This window comes from Dendrobates tinctorius, unplaced genomic scaffold (genome assembly GCF_039654945.1).
Source record: "Dendrobates tinctorius isolate UK_male_01 unplaced genomic scaffold, ASM3965494v1 ptg000501l, whole genome shotgun sequence".
NCBI lineage: Eukaryota > Metazoa > Chordata > Amphibia > Anura > Dendrobatidae > Dendrobates > Dendrobates tinctorius.
Genome location: NW_027362160.1, coordinates 172,688 through 194,068, shown reverse-complemented (window position 1 = coordinate 194,068; position 21,381 = coordinate 172,688). Strand labels below are relative to the sequence as shown.

The window sequence follows — 21,381 nt, the reverse complement described above, 5'->3', positions numbered from 1 at the left end:
GGGCCCGTGTGTCCCGGTGGATGGGGGGCCCGTGTGTCCCGGTGGATGGGGGGCCCGTGTGTCCCGGTGGATGGGGGGCCCGTGTGTCCCGGTGGATGGGGGGCCCGTGTGTCCCGGTGGATGGGGGGCCCGTGTGTCCCGGTGGATGGGGGGCCCGTGTGTCCCGGTGGATGGGGGGCCCGTGTGTCCCGGTGGATGGGGGGGCCCGTGTGTCCCGGTGGATGGGGGGGCCCGTGTGTCCCGGTGGATGGGGGGGCCCGTGTGTCCCGGTGGATGGGGGGGCCCGTGTGTCCCGGTGGATGGGGGGGCCCGTGTGTCCCGGTGGATGGGGGGGCCCGTGTGTCCCGGTGGATGGGGGGCCCGTGTGTCCCGGTGGATGGGGGGCAGTGTGTCTGGTCGGCCCCTCACTCTCCCCCTTCTGTCCTGCAGTTCTGTGAAGGCTTCAAGGAGACGTGCCCGGTGTGTGTGCCCTGCGGGCTGCAGCTGGCGGAGAAGTCGCAGCCTCCACTCATCAGACACTTCGGCCTGCAGGTTCTGGAGCACGTGGTGAAGTAAGGAGGGAGATGGGGGTCCGTCTGACGGCTCGCACCTCTAGGAGGTCCCTGCCTTCTCCCTCTGGTGGGGGGATCCCGTGTGATGCTCTCGAGGTCTTGGCCGCACAGCTGTCAGCTGTGTACACGGGCGGCAGAGCATCGCGACTGCAGATGTGCCGGAGCTCTGTGGTTTCATCCATGACTGACTCATCGAAACCCTGCCCCTCCCCCAGCACCCCCCTTGGGCGACCGCATGAGAAACTCGGAGCCCCCTGACACTATCATACACATAATGTCCGGAGCCCAGCAGACACACGTACTCCAGTCACCTCCAGAGCTGCGGTCACTATTCTGCAAGTACATGTCTCATCCTCCAGAGCTGCACTCATTATTCTGCTAGTGCATCGTGTCTTATCCTCCAGTCACCTCCAGAGCTGCAGTCACTATTCTGCTGTTACAACGTGTCTTATCATCCAGTCACCTCCAGAGCTGCACTCACTATTCTGCTGTCACATCATGTCTTATCCTCCAGTCACCATTCTGCTGTTATGTGTCTTATCCTCCAGTTACCTCCAGAGCAGCTGATGTCTTTGCCCTTGCAGGTTTCGCTGGAATGACATGGAGCGGGGGGAGAAGCTGATGCTGAAGGACAGTGTGATGGGGCTGATTGCCGGTGTAAGTGGCAGGATTCTGCAGGGTCTGGAGCGATCTTTTCTCGGGCCCCTGACTGTGTAGCCAGGGGCCCAGCTCTTAGGTTCTTCTTATAATAATAATAATAATAATAATAATAATCTTTATATAGCGCCAACATCGCAGCGCTTTACAGTTTAAAGGGAAGGTGACATCCAAAAAAATTTTTTTCAGCAATTGAAAAAATGTAAAGAATTAATGTTTACATTTTCTTGAAAAATATTATCATTTGTTTTTAATTTTGCAAAATATGAAAAATAATTTTAAAAAGTTTGTCATTTACACTTGTTAACACTAGGGGGAGCAGCTACTGAAATTTGACACAAAAACCTAGTGTACAACTAGCTCACATTACTGCCCTGGAGTAAATATGGGCGGAGTCTGCTGACATGGGTGTGATGTCACTCCTCTCCTCCCCTTCTGGGTGTTTGCTAAGGGAAAAGAGAGGATGACATCTAGGAACACAGTGAGCAGCCATTTTGATGGGGCCTGCAAAGTTACTGACTGTCTTTGCATGTAAAGTCTGGATCAGAACAGGCCGTCAATCAGCAGAAATGTTTCCTGGATTTCTGTGGTGCAGACAAGCAGACGGTCCATCCATGTGTATAAAACACAGCACTCTATGTACAATCCCTGGCACCGAACAGAGTGCCCCCCAAAGACCAGCACACTGCTCTCCTGATATACTCTGTGCTGCTGTCACTCTGCTCCTCCCCATATATCTCCCTCTGTGACCCCCATAGACCAGCACACTGCTTTCCTGAAATACTCTGTGCTGCTGTCACTCTGCTCCTCCCCATATATCTCCCTCTGTGACCCCCATAGACCAGCACACTGCTCTCCTGAAATACTCTGTGCTGCTGTCACCCTGCTCCTCCCCCATATATCTCCCTCTACGCCCCCCATAGACCAGCGCACTGCTCTCCTGAAATACTCTGTGCTGCTGTCACCCTGCTCCTTCCCATATATCTCCCTCTACGCCCCCCATAGACCAGCGCACTGCTCTCCTGAAATACTCTGTGCTGCTGTCTCCCTGCTCCTCCCCCATATATCTCCCTCTGTGCCCCCCATAGACCAGTACACTGCTCTCCTGAAATACTCTGTGCTGCTGTCACCCTGCTCCTCCCCCATATATCTCCCTCTGTGCCCCCCATAGACCAGCGCACTGCTCTCCTGAAATACTCTGTGCTGCTGTCACCCTGCTCCTTCCCATATATCTCCCTCTACGCCCCCCATAGACCAGCGCACTGCTCTCCTGAAATACTCTGTGCTGCTGTCTCCCTGCTCCTCCCCCATATATCTCCCTCTGTGCCCCCCATAGACCAGCACACTGCTCTCCTGAAATACTCTGTGCTGCTGTCTCCCTGCTCCTCCCCATATATCTCCCTCTGTGCCCCCCATAGACCAGCACACTGCTCTCCTGAAATACTCTGTGCTGCTGTCACCCTGCTCCTCCCCATATATCTCCCTCTGTGACCCCCATAGACCAGCACACTGCTCTCCTGAAATACTCTGTGCTGCTATCACTCTGCTCCTCCCCATATATCTCCCTCTGTGACCCCCATAGACCAGCACACTGCTCTCCTGAAATACTCTGTGCTGCTGTCACTCTGCTCCTCCCCATATATCTCCCTCTGTGACCCCCATAGACCAGCGCACTGCTCTCCTGAAATACTCTGTGCTGCTGTCACCCTGCTCCTCCCCATATATCTCCCTCTGTGACCCCCATAGACCAGCACACTGCTCTCCTGAAATACTCTGTGCTGCTGTCACCCTGCTCCTCCCCATATATCTCCCTCTGTGCCCCCCATAGACCAGCACACTGCTCTCCTGAAATACTCTGTGCTGCTGTCTCCCTGCTCCTCCCCCATATATCTCCCTCTGTGCCCCCCATAGACCAGCGCACTGCTCTCCTGAAATACTGTGCTGCTGTCACTCTGCTCCTCCCCATATATCTCCCTCTACGCCCCCCATAGACAAGCACACTGCTCTCCTGAAATACTCTGTGCTGCTGTCTCCCTGCTCCTCCCCCATATATCTCCCTCTGTGCCCCCCATAGACCAGCGCACTGCTCTCCTGAAATACTCTGTGCTGCTGTCTCCCTGCTCCCCCATATATCTCCCTCTGTGACCCCCCCATAGACCAGCACACTGCTCTCCTGAAATACTCTGTGCTGCTGTCACCCTGCTCCTCCCCCATATATCTCCCTCTGTGACTCTCATAGACCAGCACACTGCTCTCCTGAAATACTCTGTGCTGCTGTCACCCTGCTCCTCCCCATATATCTCCCTCTGTGCCCCCCATAGACCAGTGCACTGCTCTCCTGAAATACTCTGTGCTGCTGTCTCCCTGCTCCTCCCCCATATATCTCCCTCTACACCCCCCATAGACCAGCGCACTGCTCTCCTGAAATACTCTGTGCTGCTGTCTCCCTGCTCCTCCCCCATATATCTCCCTCTGTGCCCCCCATAGACCAGCACACTGCTCTCATGAAATACTCTGTGCTGCTGTCACCCTGCTCCTCCCCATATATCTCCCTCTGTGACCCCCCCATAGACCAGCACACTGCTCTCATGAAATACTCTGTGCTGCTGTCACCCTGCTCCTCCCCATATATCTCCCTCTACGCCCCCCATAGACCAGCACACTGCTCTCCTGAAATACTCTGTGCTGCTGTCTCCCTGCTCCTCCCCCATATATCTCCCTCTGTGCCCCCCATAGACCAGCACACTGCTCTCCTGAAATACTCTGTGCTGCTGTCACTCTGCTCCTTCCACCATATATCTCCCTCTGTGCCCCCCATAGACCAGCGCACTGCTCTCCTGAAATACTCTGTGCTGCTGTCACCCTGCTCCTCCCCATATATCTCCCTCTGTGCCCCCCATAGACCAGCACACTGCTCTCCTGAAATACTCTGTGCTGCTGTCACCCTGCTCCTCCCCATATATCTCCCTCTGTGCCCCCCATAGACCAGCGCACTGCTCTCCTGAAATACTCTGTGCTGCTGTCACTCTGCTCCTCCCCATATATCTCCCTCTGTGCCCCCCATAGACCAGCGCACTGCTCTCCTGAAATACTCTGTGCTGCTGTCACTCTGCTCCTCCCCCATATATCAGGCCCCTGTCACCTCGCTTTCACACATCGCCAGGACGGGATCTGAGGAGAGGAATGGGGTCTTCGGTCACCGAGGATGGCAGGCAGCACAGTAATTCAGGAAACATTTCTGCTGATTGATGGTCTGTTCTGATCCAGACTTTGCATGCAAAGACCCCATTCCCCTCCTCAGATCCTGTCCTGGCGATGTGTGACAGCGAGGCGACAGGCGCAGTCCGGGGTGACGCTGGGAAGCAGGATGGGGGAAATGTAGCCATTCAGTAACATTAAAAATGAGGCCCCTCTCTTCAGCAGCCTCACCAGTCCTCCCCGACTGCACCTATTACCCCTGATCCGTGTGCAGGTGCTCAGCCAGAACCGCCCCAGAATGGGTCCCCTTTTAGCAGATAATACTGCCATAGTGTTCTCACATAATACCGCCATATACTTCACACATAATGCCGCCATATAGATCATACACAATACCACCATGTAGATTACACATAAAACCAGCAGAGTGACAGCAGCACAGAGTATTTCAGGAGAGCAGTATCACACAGGATAGGATTAGATAGACGGCTCAGCAGTCAGTATCACACAGGATAGGATTAGATAGACGGCTCAGCAGTCAGTATCACACAGGATTGGATTAGATACACGGCTCAGCAGACAGTATCACACAGGATAGGATTAGATACACGGCTCAGCAGTCAGTATCACAGGAGAGGATTAGATACACGGCTCAGCAGTCAGTATCACACAGGAGAGGATTAGATACACGGCTCAGCAGTCAGTATCACACAGGAGAGGATTAGATACACGGCTCAGCAGTCAGTATCACTCAGGATAGGATTAGATACACGGCTCAGCAGTCAGTATCACACAGGATAGGATTAGATACACGGCTCAGCAGTCAGTATCACACAGGATTGGATTAGATACACGGCTCAGCAGTCAGTATCACATAGGAGGATTAGATACACGGCTCAGCAGTCAGTATCACATAGGAGGATTAGATACACGGCTCAGCAGACAGTATCACACAGGATAGGATTAGATACACGGCTCAGCAGACAGTATCACACAGGATAGGATTAGATACACAGCTCAGCAGTCAGTATCACATAGGAGGATTAGATACACGGCTCAGCAGTCAGTATCACATAGGAGGATTAGATACACGGCTCAGCAGTCAGTATCACATAGGAGGATTAGATACACGGCTCAGCAGACAGTATCACACAGGATAGGATTAGATACACGGCTCAGTCAGTATCACACGGGAGGATTAGATACGCGCTCAGCAGACAGTATCACACAGGAGAGGATTAGATACACAGCTCAGCAGTCAGTATCACACAGGAGAGGATTAGATACACGGCTCAGCAGTCAGTATCACACATGATAGGACTAGATACACGGCTCAGCAGTCAGTGTCACAGGAGAGGATTAGATACATGGCTCAGCAGTCAGTATCACACAGGAGAGGATTAGATACACGGCTCAGCAGACAGTATCACACAGGAGAGGATTAGATACACGGCTCAGAAGACAGTATCACACAGGAGAGGATTAGATACACGGCTCAGCAGTCAGTATCACACAGGAGAGGATTAGATACACGGCTCAGCAGACAGTATCACACAGGAGAGGATTAGATACACGGCTCAGCAGTCAGTATCACACAGGATAGGATTAGATACACGGCTCAGCAGTCAGTATCACACAGGATAGGATTAGATACACGGCTCAGCAGTCAGCATGACACAGGATAGGATTAGATACACGGCTCAGCTGTCAGTATCACACAGGATAGGATTAGATACACGGTTCAGCAGTCAGTATCACACAGGATAGGAATAGATACACGGCTCAGCAGTCAGTATCACATAGGAGGATTAGATACACGGCTCAGCAGACAGTATCACACAGGATAGGATTAGATACACGGCTCAGCAGTCAGTATCACACAGGAGAGGATTAGATACACGGCTCAGCAGTCAGTATCACACAGGACAGGATTAGATACACGGCTCAGCAGTCAGTATCACACAGGATAGGATTAGATACATGCTCAGCAGTCAGTATCACAGGATAGGATTAGATACACGGCTCAGCTGTCAGTATCACACAGGTTAGGATTAGATACACGGCTCAGCAGACAGTATCACACAGGAGAGGATTAGATACACGCTCAGCAGTCAGTATCACAGGAGAGGATTAGATGTCCAGCAGACAGTATCACACAGGAGAGGATTAGATACACAGCTCAGCAGTCAGTATCACACAGGTTAGGATTAGATACATGCTCAGCAGTCAGTATCACACAGGAGAGGATTAGATACACAGCTCAGCAGTCAATATCACACAGGAGAGGATTAGATACACAGCTCAGCAGTCAGTATCACACAGGAGAGGATTAGATACACAGCTCAGCAGTCAGTATCACACAGGAGAGGATTAGATACACAGCTCAGCAGTCAGTATCACACAGGAGAGGATTAGATACACGGCTCAGCAGTCAGTATCACACAGGAGAGGATTAGATACACGGCTCAGCAGTCAGTATCACACAGGAGAGGATTAGATACACGGCTCGGCAGTCAGTATCACACAGGAGAGGATTAGATACACGGCTCAGCAGTCAGTATCACACAGGAGAGGATTAGATACACGGCTCAGCAGTCAGTATCACACAGGAGAGGATTAGATACACGCTCAGCAGTCAGTATCACACAGGAGAGGATTAGATACACAGCTCAGCAGTCAGTATCACACAGGAGAGGATTAGATGTCCAGCAGATTGCCAAGTGTTTTGAAACAGCAGGGAGCAGCTCCTCTGTTTTGCAGGGGCTGCAGCTGGTCGGGTGTTTTGGAAAGAGCAGCTCGGTCTCCAGCAGCTCGTCCTGGTTCCTCTCCTGCAGCTGGTATGTGCAGAGTCAACATCCAAGCCGTTATGCTGGAACAGTGCAGCGTCCAGGGCTTGCATCAGAGTGTAACTGGAAAGCACTGGGCTCTAATAAGATGGCACCTGGCCACTCCTACAGCTGTGATTGAGCTGCCCAGGTCACTCCTGGTGCTGCTGCAATGATACAGATCGGGAGCCGACTGTTGTCTCTTATGTCCAGGGACTGCCGTAAATGAGCATGGAAAGTGTCGTTCAGCAGCCAGAGAGGTAAGATGGCAGCCCCCAGTGGCTGCATTACTACAGAAAAAAAACAAACCATACTCACCACTGAGTCAAGCTTAGGGGACAATATCTTTTTATACTATTTTCTTTTTTACATTAAATTATGAAAAAACACGGCACCTTCTCTTTAACAGTTTCAAAACACAAGTTCTAAGGAACAACGTCAACAATACAACAATTAAAGCACAATCAGCCGCCCCTGCTGGTGAGAGCTTACACTCTACAGTGAGGAGGGGGAGATACAGAGGACGGGTGTATGTACAATGGTGTATGTACAATGATGGTCCAGCCATACTGAGGGAGTGAGGGATGGATGGAGACAGTGAATGGGCTACGCACGCACACTTACACATAGAATGACTGTGATTAGTGAATGTGATCGGCCGCTCTGAACAAATGTGTTTTGAGGGAGCGCCTAAAACTTTGCAAATTGTGGTTAGTCCTGATTTCTTGGGGTAGAGCATTCCAGGGGATTGGAGCAGCGCGGGAGAAGTCTTGGAGTCGGGAGTGGGAGGTGCGGATTAGTGTGGAGGTTAGTCGAAAGTCGTTTGAAGAGCGCAGTGGTCGGCTAGGCTGATAGAAATGAGAGAGGAGATGTAGGGGGGTGCCGCACTGTGGAGAGCTTTGTGGGTGAGAACAAGTACTTTGAATTGGATCCTATAATGAATGGGCAGCCAGGGTAAGGACTGGCGAAGAGCGGACGCGTCCGAGTACCGATTAGCTAGATGGATGACCCTGGCTGCTGCATTAAGTATGGACTGGAGAGGGGAAAGTCGAGTAACGGGGAGGCAGAGTAATAGAGCGTTGCAGTAGTCCAGGCGGGAGTGGATCAGGGCGACAGTGAGGAGTTTTGTTTCCATGGTGAGAAAAGGGCGGATTCTAGAGATGTTCTTTAGGTGTAAGCGGCAAGAGCGGGCAAGGGATTGTATATGGGATGTGAAGGAGAGATTGGTGTCAAATATAACGCCCAGACAGCGCGCCTGCTGCCGGGGTGCTATTATGGTGCCACCCACGGAGAGGGAAATGTCAGATTTAGGGAGGTTAGTAGACGGCAGGAGCTGAAGAAGTTCAGTTTTGGAGAGGTTGAGTTTCAGATAGAGAGCGGACATGATGTTGGAGACTGTGGACAGACAGTCAGTGGCGTTCTGTAGTACAGCGAGGGTTAAGGTCGGGGAATGACGTATATAGCTGTGTCATCAGCATAAAGATGGTACTGAAAGCCAAATCTGCTGATGGTCTGTCCAATTGGGGCCGTGTAGAGAGAGAAGAGAAGGGGGCCAAGGACTGAGCCCTGAGGTACCCCGACAGTGAGAGGAAGAGGAGATGAAGTGGAGCCAGAAAACAAAACACTGAAGGAGCGGTCAGAGAGATAGGAAGAGAACCAGGAGAGAGCAGTGTCCTTAATGCCTAGTGACTGGAGCCTAGAGAGTAGGAGATGGTGGTCAACAGTATCGAAAGCTACGGATAGGTCGAGAAGAATGAGCAGAGAGTGGTCACCGTTACGTTTTGCCGTCAGAAGGTCATTGGTCACTTTGAGTGCAGTTTCAGTCGAATGTAGGGGGCGGAAGCCATAGAACTTAATCCTTTACTCACGATTTGTAGCACTTTACATCTTGTTGCTGTCATTGATTGGAGAATTGGTTGTGCTTGCACAGCTGAGGAGTTGTTATAGTGTGTCTGGGAGGAGAATTATTCAGAGCAGATAAAATTGTAGCAAATCCCCAGCTGTGAGTAGTCTGTTGGTTCCCCGGGGGGGACGGGGAGGGGCTTCCGCAGCTCTCCGTTCCACCCGGGGGGCGGGGCTTCCACAGCGCTCTGTTCCACCCGGGGGAGGGGCTTGTGCAGCGCTCTGTTCCCCCGCGGGCGGGGTGGGGCTTCTGCAGCGCTCGGTTCCACCGGGGGGTGGGGCTTCTGCAGCGCTCGGTTCCACCGGGGGGTGGGGCTTCTGCAGCGCTCGGTTCCACCGGGGGGTGGGGCTTCTGCAGCGCTCGGTTCCACCGGGGGGTGGGGCTTCTGCAGCGCTCGGTTCCACCGGGGGGTGGGGCTTCTGCAGCGCTCGGTTCCACCGGGGGGTGGGGCTTGCGCACCTCTGGCGCCTCATCATGGTGTGTTGTTACAGGGGCTCCGTCCCATCCTGGAGGAGGAGGGGCACATTAAGGACGTGCTGGCGCGGATCGTGGTGGAGATGGTGAAGCGAGAGTGGCCTCAGCACTGGCCGAACATGCTGACCGAGCTGGAGGGGCTCATCCAGAATGGGGTATGGGGCTCCTCATATCTGGCCGGGGGGTGGAAGCGCTGGTAACATTGGGGGTTGACCTCTTTGCCCACTTCGCAGGCGGTGCAGACGGAGCTGGTGATGTTCATTCTGCTGCGGTTGGCGGAGGACGTGGTCACTTTTCAGTCTCTTCCCCCTCAGCGCCGCCGGGACATCCAGACCACCATGACTCAGAACATGGAGCAGCTCTTCACCTTCATGCTGAGCATTTTGGGGGACGGGGTCCATCAGTTCCGACAGCTGGTAAGTTTGATGCTCTCTGTGTGGGGCCGAGGCGTGCGCTCTGCGTGTGGCTGTGGGGTCGAGGCGCGCGCGCTCTGCGTGTGGCTGTGGGGTCGAGGCGCGCGCGCTCTGCGTGTGGCTGTGGGGTCGAGGCGCGCGCGCTCTGCGTGTGGCTGTGGGGTCGAGGCGCGCGCGCTCTGCGTGTGGCTGTGGGGTCGAGGCGCGCGCGCTCTGCGTGTGGCTGTGGGGTCGAGGCGCGCGCGCTCTGCGTGTGGCTGTGGGGTCGAGGCGCGCGCTCTGCGTGTGGCTGTGGGGTCGAGGCGCGCGCTCTGCGTGTGGCTGTGGGGTCGAGGCGCGCGCTCTGCGTGTGGCTGTGGGGTCGAGGCGCGCGCTCTGCGTGTGGCTGTGGGGTCGAGGCGCGCGCTCTGCGTGTGGCTGTGGGGTCGAGGCGCGCGCGCGCTCTGCGTGTGGCTGTGGGGTCGAGGCGCGCGCTCTGCGTGTGGCTGTGGGGTCGAGGCGCGCGCTCTGCGTGTGGCTGTGGGGTCGAGGCGCGCGCTCTGCGTGTGGCTGTGGGGTCGAGGCGCGCGCTCTGCGTGTGGCTGTGGGGTCGAGGCGCGCGCTCTGCGTGTGGCTGTGGGGTCGAGGCGCGCGTGCTCTGCGTGTGGCTGTGGGGTCGAGGCGCGCGTGCTCTGCGTGTGGCTGTGGGGTCGAGGCGCGCGCGCTCTGCGTGTGGCTGTGGCGCGCGCGCTCTGCGTGTGGCTGTGGCGCGCGCGCTCTGCGTGTGGCTGTGGCGCGCGCGCTCTGCGTGTGGCTGTGGCGCGCGCGCTCTGCGTGTGGCTGTGGCGCGCGCGCTCTGCGTGTGGCTGTGGCGCGCGCGCTCTGCGTGTGGCTGTGGCGCGCGCGCTCTGCGTGTGGCTGTGGGGTCGAGGCGCGCGCGCGCGCTCTGCGTGGGGCCGAGGCGCGCGCGCGCTCTGCGTGGGGCCGAGGCGCGCGCGCGCTCTGTGTGGGGCTGTGGGGCCGAGGCGCGCGCTCTGCGTGTGGCCTGCGCTCTCGGCATTCACTGTTGTGTTTTCATTTCTGCAGAAGGCTGACCCGGCTCGGGAGGATGAGGTGAGGCCCCTGTGACTGGTGCTGGAGGGGCCCGGCGGAGGTTGCGCACCCTCCCCCACACCCGTGCTGTAATGTGGATGTTGGGGGTCTCCGTGTGCGGGGGGCTCGGCCCCTCTGTACTATTGTGACCGATGTACTGATGGCAGCGGAGGACTTGACGCACGGGGCTGACGGTGTCCGCCGTGTCGCCTGCTCCACACTCACTGCCTGTGTTTCGCCCCTCAGTGCCGGGGTCTCTGCCGCGTGGCGCTGGCGGCTCTGAACATGCTGGCCGGGTACATCGACTGGGTGTCCATCAGTCACATCACCGCTGACGACTGCAAACTGCTGCAGATGCTGTGCCTCCTGCTGGAGGACGAGGAGCTGCAGGTGGAGGCGGCAGAGTGTCTGCTCATCGCAGTCAGCAGGAAGGTGAGGACCAAGACGTGACTGCGTTACGCTCCACAGCTGAGCTCACAGTTCTGCTTTTTATTGAAAGCTTTTCACAAATGGTCAGCTTAACTTCACCTACATAATATCACCAAAGGAAAGTTGAGATGTCAGCACTGAAGCCAGCAGAATAGTGAGTGCAGCTCTGGAGTATAATACAGGATGTAACTCGGGATCAGTAATGTATGTACACAGTGACTGCACCAGCAGAATAGTGAGTGCAGCTCTGGGGTATAATACAGGAGGTAACTCAGGATCAGTAATGTAATGTATGTACACAGTGACTGCACCAGCAGAATAGGGAGTGCAGCTCTGGAGTCTAATACAGGATGTAACTCAGGATCAGTAATGTATGTACACAGTGACTGCACCAGCAGAATAGTGAGTGCAGCTCTGGGGTATAATACAGGATGTAACTCAGGATCAGTAATGTATGTACACAGTGACTGTACCAGCAGAATAGTGAGTGCAGCTCTGGAGTATAATACAGGATGTAACTCAGGATCAGTAATGTATGTACACAGTGACTGCACCAGCAGAATAGTGAGTGCAGCTCTGGGGTATAATCCAGGATGTAACTCGGGATCAGTAATGTATGTACACAGTGACTGCACCAGCAGAATAGGGAGTGCAGCTCTGGAGTATAATACAGGACGTAACTCAGGATCAGTAATGTAATGTATGTACACAGTGACTACACCAGCAGAATAGTGAGTGCAGCTCTGGAGTATAATACAGGATGTAACTCAGGATCAGTAATGTAATGTATGGACACAGTGACTGCACCAGCAGAATAGTGAGCGCAGCTCTGGGGTATAATACAGGATGTAACTCAGGATCAGTAATGTAATGTATGTACACAGTGACTGCACCAGCAGAATAGTGAGTGCAGCTCTGGAGTATAATACAGGATGTAACTCGGGATCAGTAATGTAATGTATGTACACAGTGACTGCACCAGCAGAATAGTGAGTGCAGCTCTGGGGTATAATACAGGATGTAACTCGGGATCAGTAATGTAATGTATGTACACAGTGACTGCACCAGCAGAATAGTGAGTGCAGCTCTGGAGTATAATACAGAATGTAACTCGGGATCAGTAATGTAATGTATGTACACAGTGACTGCACCAGCAGAATAGTGAGTGCAGCTCTGGAGTATAATACAGGATGTAACTTGGGATCAGTAATGTAATGTATGTACACAGTGACTGCACCAGCAGAATAGTGAGCGCAGCTCTGGGGTATAATACAGGATGTAACTCAGGATCAGTATTGTAATGTATGTACACAGTGACTGTACCAGCAGAATAGTGAGTGCAGCTCTGGAGTATAATACAGGATGTAACTCCGGATCAGTAATGTAATGTATGTACACAGTGACTGTACCAGCAGAATAGTGAGTGCAGCTCTGGAGTATAATACAGGATGTAACTCGGGATCAGTAATGTAATGTATGTACACAGTGACTGCACCAGCAGAATAGTGAGTGCAGCTCTGGGGTATAATCCAGGATGTATTCTGTTTTGTGCACTCAGGGGAAGATGGAGGATCGGGTGCCTCTTCTAGTCCTGTTTGCAGATAACCCCATGAGTTGCATCATGAGTGCTGCTCAGTAAGTATAAGCCTCTTGCGGTATCACACAGCCCTGTCCCGGTCCTTCTTTGCTGAGCCACCACCTTTGCTCTTCTGTGTGGGTTTGCTTCTTCTAGGAAGGCTCACAGTGGGGGTCTCCAGGAGAAGCGCTATGTCTTCCTGAAGCGGCTTTGTCAAGTGCTGTGCGCCCTGGGCAGTCAGCTGTGCACTCTTATTGTGGTAAGGATCGCCCGCTCACATTTCAGCTGCTCGCATTCCCCTCTCGTTTCGCCCCCGCGCTCTTTTCGCATTCGCCTCGCTAACCACAAAACTGGCAGCTAACACATAGAACAGCCCCAGCATAATACCACAAGATGGTGCAAATTACAGAGTCTCACCACCACTGGCTCGCCGGGATTATGGCAGTTGTGACTTCAGAGTTTCCAGGGCCGACTACCCCACCTGTGGCACGCACCGAGAGGAGGTAACGACAGCGTAGGAAGAGCACAGTCCATTTATACAAGGCCAGGTGACCGTAGGGTCACCACTAGAGATGACAGAATATTTCAATGTTCATGTCACATACCCGCTTCTCAGCACGTGACTTGGGGTTGTGCCTGCAAGGGTTAATCCATCTCCTGTCACTCCATCCAGCATTCACCCTCTGTCCTATGCTGCAGTGGGACCATAAATCACACCCCGACACAGACCACGCACCCCGCTCATACACGCTGCCACCACTCACCGAACACACGGGCGACGAGTCCCGGAAATACTACTACTACTATGCGCCAATCACCAGGAGCGCACACTCTAAGGCTGTGGATTCTTTACAGCAACAAGGCTCAGACTTATTAAAGTTTTAAGCTTTAATAGGAAAGGTGCAGAGCTCACAATAAAAGGATATAAAATATGGAAATAAAAAGTGACAAATATGCAAAACAGTTATAAAATAAAAGGGAGAAAACTTACAGAAATATCCAAACCTTGCAGTCTGGTATTCTGCTCCCAGAGGGGGAATGAATATGGAATGGCTCACACCAGCTTGGCTGTCCCTCAGTCTGTGAACAGCTTTCTTTGTGTAAAGGCCTAATTTATAGATTTAGCCTGGAGATCAGATTTCTAGACCAGCCTCTCAGGTTAATATTCTAATTGCTGGTTTGTGACTGGACTACGGCTACTTTACCAATGAATACATTATTTTTTCAAAGGTTCTAGTCGTAGCTTTTCTTTCCCATAGTAAATAGAAATTGTCAGGTTACAAACAGATCCCATTTGGTATCGGCCCTCAAGGCATCAGAGGTGTGAAATGTTTTCAGTTCTGTGCGTTTCATAGGAAGTGTTGAGGGAGGGCTAAATTAACCCTTCACGGTTGATCCAGTGATTTCCAAATTAGTTCATAGGGCGTTGCTAGCATCTGGGAATAACCACACGGAGACGGGGGTCTCTGTACGGGAGGATCCAGGCAGATCACCAACCCCCTTTATTTTAGTCACTTCTTTTATAATATTTTGCCTAATTATGCAAAGTTCTCAACTACCAATAGCATAATTTCACTTTATAAGCCAATAGTATTGCAAGAAAATCGGAATATGTCCCTAGCTGCGTGACGTAGAAAATGGAACAATATCACATTCTTCAGGGTCTCATATCTTGTACAAGCTGGAACAGTCTGGTTTCATAACAACCATGAACTTTCATCTAGTTAAGTTAGAAAATTTAACTCGTAAACAACAAAATGGCGTCGCAAGCACAAAAATGGATCCCGGAGAACAAGATGTCCCGTACAACTGAATCCTGTACTTCACAGTAGGACCCCTGGGGGTCTGAGACCAGGAAGACTGCCTTTTCTCAGGATAGCATATGTTGTCTCGTTTGTGAGACCTGCAGCCTAAGGACAGATGATAGTTAACTGCCGGCCATACATCGCCTACAAATACATATTTCCACTACATCCGCTCTTTATATGGAGGGGGACATGTGATTTCAGCAGCCAATGACACAAGCCGTTGTGTCAGGACATTGTGTTTCCTGCGCCCTGATTGGCTAGCCACAATGTGCGCTCATAAAGTTAGGGGAAAAAATTACAGTTTACAAGAGCGCCGCACCTCTGAGCTCTGCAAACCCCCTCGCCTCATCATACATGTGCCAAACACTCATCATACACCACCATTATCACAGCTAAAGTGCTGAGAATACTTTAGTGGTAATGCCGATATTTTCCTGCACTTTTTACTGAATGTTACCGATTTTTTTTTTTTTTTTTTTTTTCTAATTTTATAAAAAATTTTGCTGGTTTCCAATCATGAATCTGAATGTGCCAAATTTGTCGATTTTGCTTTTTTTTTACAAATTCGCTCATCACCAGTCACAACCTGGTTTCTCCGAACATCTCCATGCGGATCAGGTGACCGGTGGGTCCAAATCCTGACTACCCCAAGTGTATCAACAGTTCATTGATGGTTAATGGAGCAGATCTGAGCTCTTACAGCCGGGGCTGTGGTCCCCTAAGCTGACATCATGTAGAATGTCAAATGTGTCCCTCGTCATGGAGCCATGATCTCTTGGCTGCTGTCTTGTAAAGAGTCTTTGGATCTCTTGATGAATCTATATATGTCACATAGCTGTTGTCTTTCAAGCCAGTATTCACAGGTAAAGGGGAAGAAAGGTGATGAGATCATCTCGCATTGTTCAGTTATTTAATCTATTTGTATAGTTTTTCCTCATCTGTTTCGCAAGTTAACAAACCAGTTGGCCTGGAAATTGTGTAATCAACATATCAGCAAACATCATTGTTCAATTATCCTTCATCTGTATCATCCAGGATAATGGGGTGGAGTGAAGAAAAAAACGACCAAAAAATCCCAATATAATAGTAAATAGTATAAACTTTATTAAATATACATACTGGTAACTGGTAACATTTGGATAAGAAAATGTTTTATGTATATTAAAAACATGAACAAGGACGCTCACTGGAATATAAAATACAAGGAAGCCAATAATATATACACACAATATTTAGATATAGACCTAATATGATAAAGAAAATATAAAAATATGAGAAAAATATATTAAAGTGCAGTGCACAAAAATAAATTATAGTGCAAAATTAAGATACTGCCACATAGTATAGCAAAGTAATATACTGTGCAACTGAATAATCACCAAGGCAAATAAAGTGCTAACATTATAGAATAAAAATAGTATTATATAGTGCAGAGTGCAATATATATCCATACTGGGAGCCTTAGCGCATAAGTCGCTCCTTCAAATGTAATGACTAAATAAAATAAGTCACCACCATTTATATGCCAAGATATTTGTAAAATGTGTATATACAGGAAATAATGCTTGTGCCAATATAGAAGCAATGGACAAAATGGATATATCATAAAAAATAGATATGTCACCCTCTGACGAAGGCGCAAAAGCCGAAACGCGCGTCGGGGTGGATGCCACGTGGATTGAGGAGCCAGTTTCTATGTAAGCCTTTGCCTTTATGATATATCTATTTTGTCCATTGCTTCTTGTCATTACATTTGAAGGAGCGACTTAGGCTCCCAGTATGGATATATATTGCACTCTGCACTTTATAATACTATTTTTATTCTATAATGTTAGCACTTTATTTGCCTTGGTGATTATACAGTTGCGCAGTATATTACTTTGCTACACTATGTGGCAGTATCTTAATTTTGCGCTATAATTTATTTTTTGTGCACTGCACTTTTTTTTAATATATTTTTCTCATATTTTTATATTTATCATATTAGGTCTATATCTAAATATTGTGCGTCCTTGTAGTATTTTATATTCCAGTGAGCGTCCTTGTTCATGGTTTTAATATATAAAACATTTTTCTTCTCCAAATGTTACCAGTATGTATATTTAATAAAGATTGTCCTATTTACTATTATCCTGGGATTTTTTGGTCGTCCCCCCTTCAGTTTATTGGTACTGACTGTCCCTTCTATCCAGTCTACTTGGTCGCTTCATGCTGTATTTATACTTGTTGATTAATGATATTTTGACCTCGTTCTAGACCTGCTTTTCCTTGTTACTTTCTCATCCAGGATAACAGCACAATATGTTACATCAGTATCACAGGCGTTCATCAGCAAAAGTCTGTGTCTTCTTGACCAACCTGAGAGAAACAAACAAATTGAAAAGTCACCATGTAGATAAATGTATCTCTCCTGGATCGCTCCGCTTAGACGCCTGGTTAATTAGGATGAAATGCTGAGTCGTCACACTCGCCCGGCTCGCTTCTCATTTGCTGCTCACTCTTTGCCTGCCTCATTTTTGTTTTCACCGGCTCGCGGTCTCCCCCCCTCGGCTCGCGGTTCCCCCCGCTCACTTTTTGCCTTCTTTTTCTGCCTCAGTCCCCAGATATCAGCGTGAAGATCCCAGAGACGTTCGGTAAATATCTGAGCTCCCTGCGAGAGTTTACGGTGCACCCCAGCCAGGTAAGTGCCAGTGGGTTATCGTGGCAGCCCCCCCCCCACCTGTCTAATCCCTGCTTCCCTTCAGTTCCTCAGATCGTCAACCCTGATGACGTGGGGTTCTCTCTTCAGAAATGAGGTTCTCTCCAAGGACGTGGTTTTGATGGCGGTGGTCCCAGAGTTCCTCCGAATATCCATGGATAACATAGTGAAGGTGAGTACAGGCGAGTAACGGCCACGTGCTCCTCTGGTCCCCCATTACCTCCGTCTGCCCCTGTATCTCCAGGTGGGCTTCCCATCCAAGAATGACAGCCCCAGCTGTGAATACTCCCGCCTTGACTGCGATAGTGACGATGACTTCAACAACTTCTTCACCAGTAAGAAAAGTGGGGTCGCTGTGGGATATTAGGGGGTCCGCGGTGTCTTCTGAGGTAGTTGAGGAGGCCGGCATGGTCAGAGGCTTTGGTCCCAGTTGGGAGAGGTAGAGGAGTCTTCCGCCTTATGTCACGTTTCCTCTTCTCTCCGGCAGCTTTTAAGGCCACGTTGGGGGACGTGATTCGGGCCGCCTGCCGTCTGGACCCCACAAGTGGCTTCCGCATGGCGGAGGAATGGCTGCAGTTCCAGCTGTCGGCTGCCGTGGATCCCGGGCTGAATTGTTGTATGTGATGTCATCGCTCTGTGTACGTGTCATCCGCTCTGGCGCTGACGGTCCTGACATCACTGGTCCTTGTCTTTCAGCAAAGGCGGGAGATGGGCTGTGCAGCCTCCTGTCCCCGTCCTTCATACAGTGGGACGCCATGACTTACTTCTGCGAGTGCGTCATCACACAGATCCTCCGCTCCATGCCCAAAAAGGTGACGAGGCCGAGACCCTCGGGAGGAGGCTCCTTGTATGATCGTGTACAGGGGCTGCCATTGTGTGTATGTGTGTCTTACACGGGGGGGGCTGCCGGTGTATACGTCTTACACGGGGGGGCTGCCGGTGTATACGTCTTATACGGGGGGCTGCCGGTGTATACGTCTTACACGGGGCGGGGGGCTGCCGGTGTATACGTCTTACACGGGGGGGGGCTGCCGGTGTATACGTCTTACACGGGGGGTCTGCCGGTGTATGCGTCTTACACGGGGGGTCTGCCGGTGTATGCGTCTTACACGGGGGGCTGCCGGTGTATACGTCTTAAACGGGGGGCTGCCGGTGTATGCGTCTTACACGTGGGGCTGCCGGTGTATACGTCTTGTACGGGGGGCTGCCGGTGTATACGTCTTATACGGGGGGTCTGCCGGTGTATGCGTCTTACACGGGGGTCTGCCGGTGTATGCGTCTTACACGGGGGGTCTGCCGGAGTATGCGTCTTACACGGGGGGTCTGCCGGTGTATGCGTCTTACACGGGGGGTCTGCCGGTGTATGCGTCTTACACGGGGGGCTGCCGGTGTATGCGTCTTACATGGGGGGCTGCCGGTGTATGCGTCTTACACGTGGGGCTGCCGGTGTATACGTCTTGTACGGGGGGCTGCCGGTGTATACGTCTTATACGGGGGGCTGCCGGTGTATACGTCTTACACGGGGGGGGGGCTGCCGGTGTATACGTCTTGTACGGGGGGCTGCCGGTGTATACGTCTTATACGGGGGGGCTGCCGGTGTATACGTCTTATACGGGGGGGCTGCCGATGTATACGTCTTACACGGGGGGGCTGCCGATGTATACGTCTTACATGGGGGGGGCTGCCGGTGTATACGTCTTACATGGGGGGGGCTGCCGATGTATACGTCTTACATGGGGGGGGCTGCCGGTGTATACGTCTTGTACGGGGGGCTGCCGGTGTATGCGTCTTACATGGGGGGGCTGCCGGTGTATACGTCTTACACGGGGGGGGCTGCCGATGTATACGTCTTACACGGGGGGGGGGCTGCCGGTGTATACGTCTTGTACGGGGGGCTGCCGGTGTATGCGTCTTACATGGGGGGGCTGCCGGTGTATACGTCTTACACGGGGGGGCTGCCGATGTATACGTCTTACACGGGGGGGCTGCCGATGTATACGTCTTACATGGGGGGGGCTGCCGGTGTATACGTCTTACATGGGGGGGGGCTGCCGATGTATACGTCTTACATGGGGGGGGCTGCCGGTGTATACGTCTTACATGGGGGGGCTGCCGGTGTATACGTCTTACATGGGGGGGCTGCCGGTGTATACGTCTTACACGGGGGGGCTGCCGGTGTATACGTCTTACACGGGGGGGCTGCCGGTGTATGCGTCTTATAGGGGGGGCTGCCGGTGTATACGTCTTACACGGGGGGGCTGCCGGTGTATACGTCTTATACTGGGGGCTGCCGGTGTATACGTTTTATACGGGGGGGCTGCCGGTGTATACGTTTTATACGGGGGGGCTGCCGGTGTATACGTCTTACATGGGGGGGGGGGCTGCCGGTGTGTACGTCTTAAATGGGGGGCTGCCGGTGTATACGTCTTACACGGGGGGCTGCCGGTGTATACGTCTTATACTGGGGGCTGCCGGTGTATACGGTTTATACGGGGGGGGGGGGGCTGCCGGTTTATTCGTCTTATACGGGGGGGCTGCTGGTGTGTACGTCTTATACGGGGGGGCTGCTGGTGTGTACGTCTTATACGGGGGGGCTGCTGGTGTGTACGTCTTACACGGGGGGGCTGCCGGTGTGTACGTCTTACACGGGGGGGGGGGGCTGCCGGTTTGTGTGTGACGTCTTTTTCTCATGTACAGGAGCTTCCAGTTTCTCGGGGGGCTGATCTCCTCAAGTTGGTGGTCAGTTACGACATCCGGGACCCCCTCATCCTGTCGTGTGTCCTCACCAGCTTGTCCGTGCTGCTCCCCTTTGTTCGCTATGTGAGCGGTTTAATGCCCGCGGTGCTGAACAAGGTGAGTGTGGCGGGTGATGGCCATATAGTTGCCTGATACAGGTGGAGGGTTGCCCTGGGGGGCGGCGTTGGCCCTCTGGATGATAATGGCGTCTGACTCCAGTCTTCTCGCTCTTTTTGCAGCTGTTTTCGGCAGTGACCTTTGACCTGGGCAGTAAGGTACCCGTTCCGTGTACTCGCCATGCCCGCACCTGGGGGCTGTCATGTCTGTTGTATACGTTACCAATGCTCGGGGAGGGGCCGCTTATAACGTATGATTGTGTTTTCAGGGGCCACGGAGTCGGTCGGTGAAGAATGTGCGGCGTCACGCCTGCTCCTCCATTATTAAGATCTGCCGGGATTCTCCGGACCTGGTGCTGGTGAGTGGTCGGGCTCGGTCCGAGCGCTGGGTGCAGGGTTTGGGTCGGAGAGCTGGAGGGAGGGCTGGGTCCGAGCGCTGGGGGCGGTGGGTCTCTGTGGTGGTTGGGGCTCTGCAGTTGACCGTCCGCCTCCTCTCCGCAGCCGCACTTGGACGTCCTGTTCTCACAGGCCATGCAGCTGATGCAGGACGAGCGCCTCTCGCCGATGGAGGCGTACTCCATGCTGGAGGCCCAGGTCTTCATCAGTAACCAGTTCAAGGACTACGAGAAGCAGCGCTGCTTCCTGGCGCAGATGCTGGCGCCGGCGCTGACCGCTTGGATGTCAGAGGAGATGCAGAGGTGAGAAGACCCCCGTATGTACTGACCACTGAGCCTGCGCCCAGCCACCAGAGACATGGACCTCCAGTTAACTGCCCACCTCTTCTCTTCCAGGGCGATCTCCGGTCCCGACGAGTTAATTTCTTACATGGGAGCCGACATCTTGAAGGGTGAAAAGGAAGATAATGGTGAGAGTCCGTGGAAGGAGAACCGCAGCCAGGTGAGTCTACAATGGCGACCCCCCCTCAC

The 21,381-nt window shown here is 52.4% G+C and overlaps 1 protein-coding gene across 2 annotated transcripts in view; it reads left to right on the top strand.

The window, feature by feature from the left end:
- The window catches only part of XPO5 (exportin 5), a 43,681-nt gene that overhangs the window by 1,042 nt on the left and 21,258 nt on the right, over positions 1 to 21,381 (top strand). For both annotated transcript variants that reach the window (XM_073564921.1, XM_073564920.1), the window contains exons 2-19: positions 430 to 551; positions 1,136 to 1,208; positions 9,626 to 9,763; positions 9,842 to 10,024; positions 11,087 to 11,113; positions 11,339 to 11,524; positions 13,080 to 13,156; positions 13,254 to 13,356; positions 17,502 to 17,585; positions 17,650 to 17,775; positions 17,848 to 17,938; positions 18,091 to 18,219; positions 18,300 to 18,415; positions 20,301 to 20,456; positions 20,579 to 20,614; positions 20,725 to 20,814; positions 20,957 to 21,153; positions 21,247 to 21,352. In XM_073564921.1, the coding sequence (XP_073421022.1) occupies positions 430 to 551; positions 1,136 to 1,208; positions 9,626 to 9,763; positions 9,842 to 10,024; positions 11,087 to 11,113; positions 11,339 to 11,524; positions 13,080 to 13,156; positions 13,254 to 13,356; positions 17,502 to 17,585; positions 17,650 to 17,775; positions 17,848 to 17,938; positions 18,091 to 18,219; positions 18,300 to 18,415; positions 20,301 to 20,456; positions 20,579 to 20,614; positions 20,725 to 20,814; positions 20,957 to 21,153; positions 21,247 to 21,352 (2,040 nt within the window). The remainder of the gene's footprint in view (positions 1 to 429; positions 552 to 1,135; positions 1,209 to 9,625; positions 9,764 to 9,841; positions 10,025 to 11,086; positions 11,114 to 11,338; positions 11,525 to 13,079; positions 13,157 to 13,253; positions 13,357 to 17,501; positions 17,586 to 17,649; positions 17,776 to 17,847; positions 17,939 to 18,090; positions 18,220 to 18,299; positions 18,416 to 20,300; positions 20,457 to 20,578; positions 20,615 to 20,724; positions 20,815 to 20,956; positions 21,154 to 21,246; positions 21,353 to 21,381) is intronic.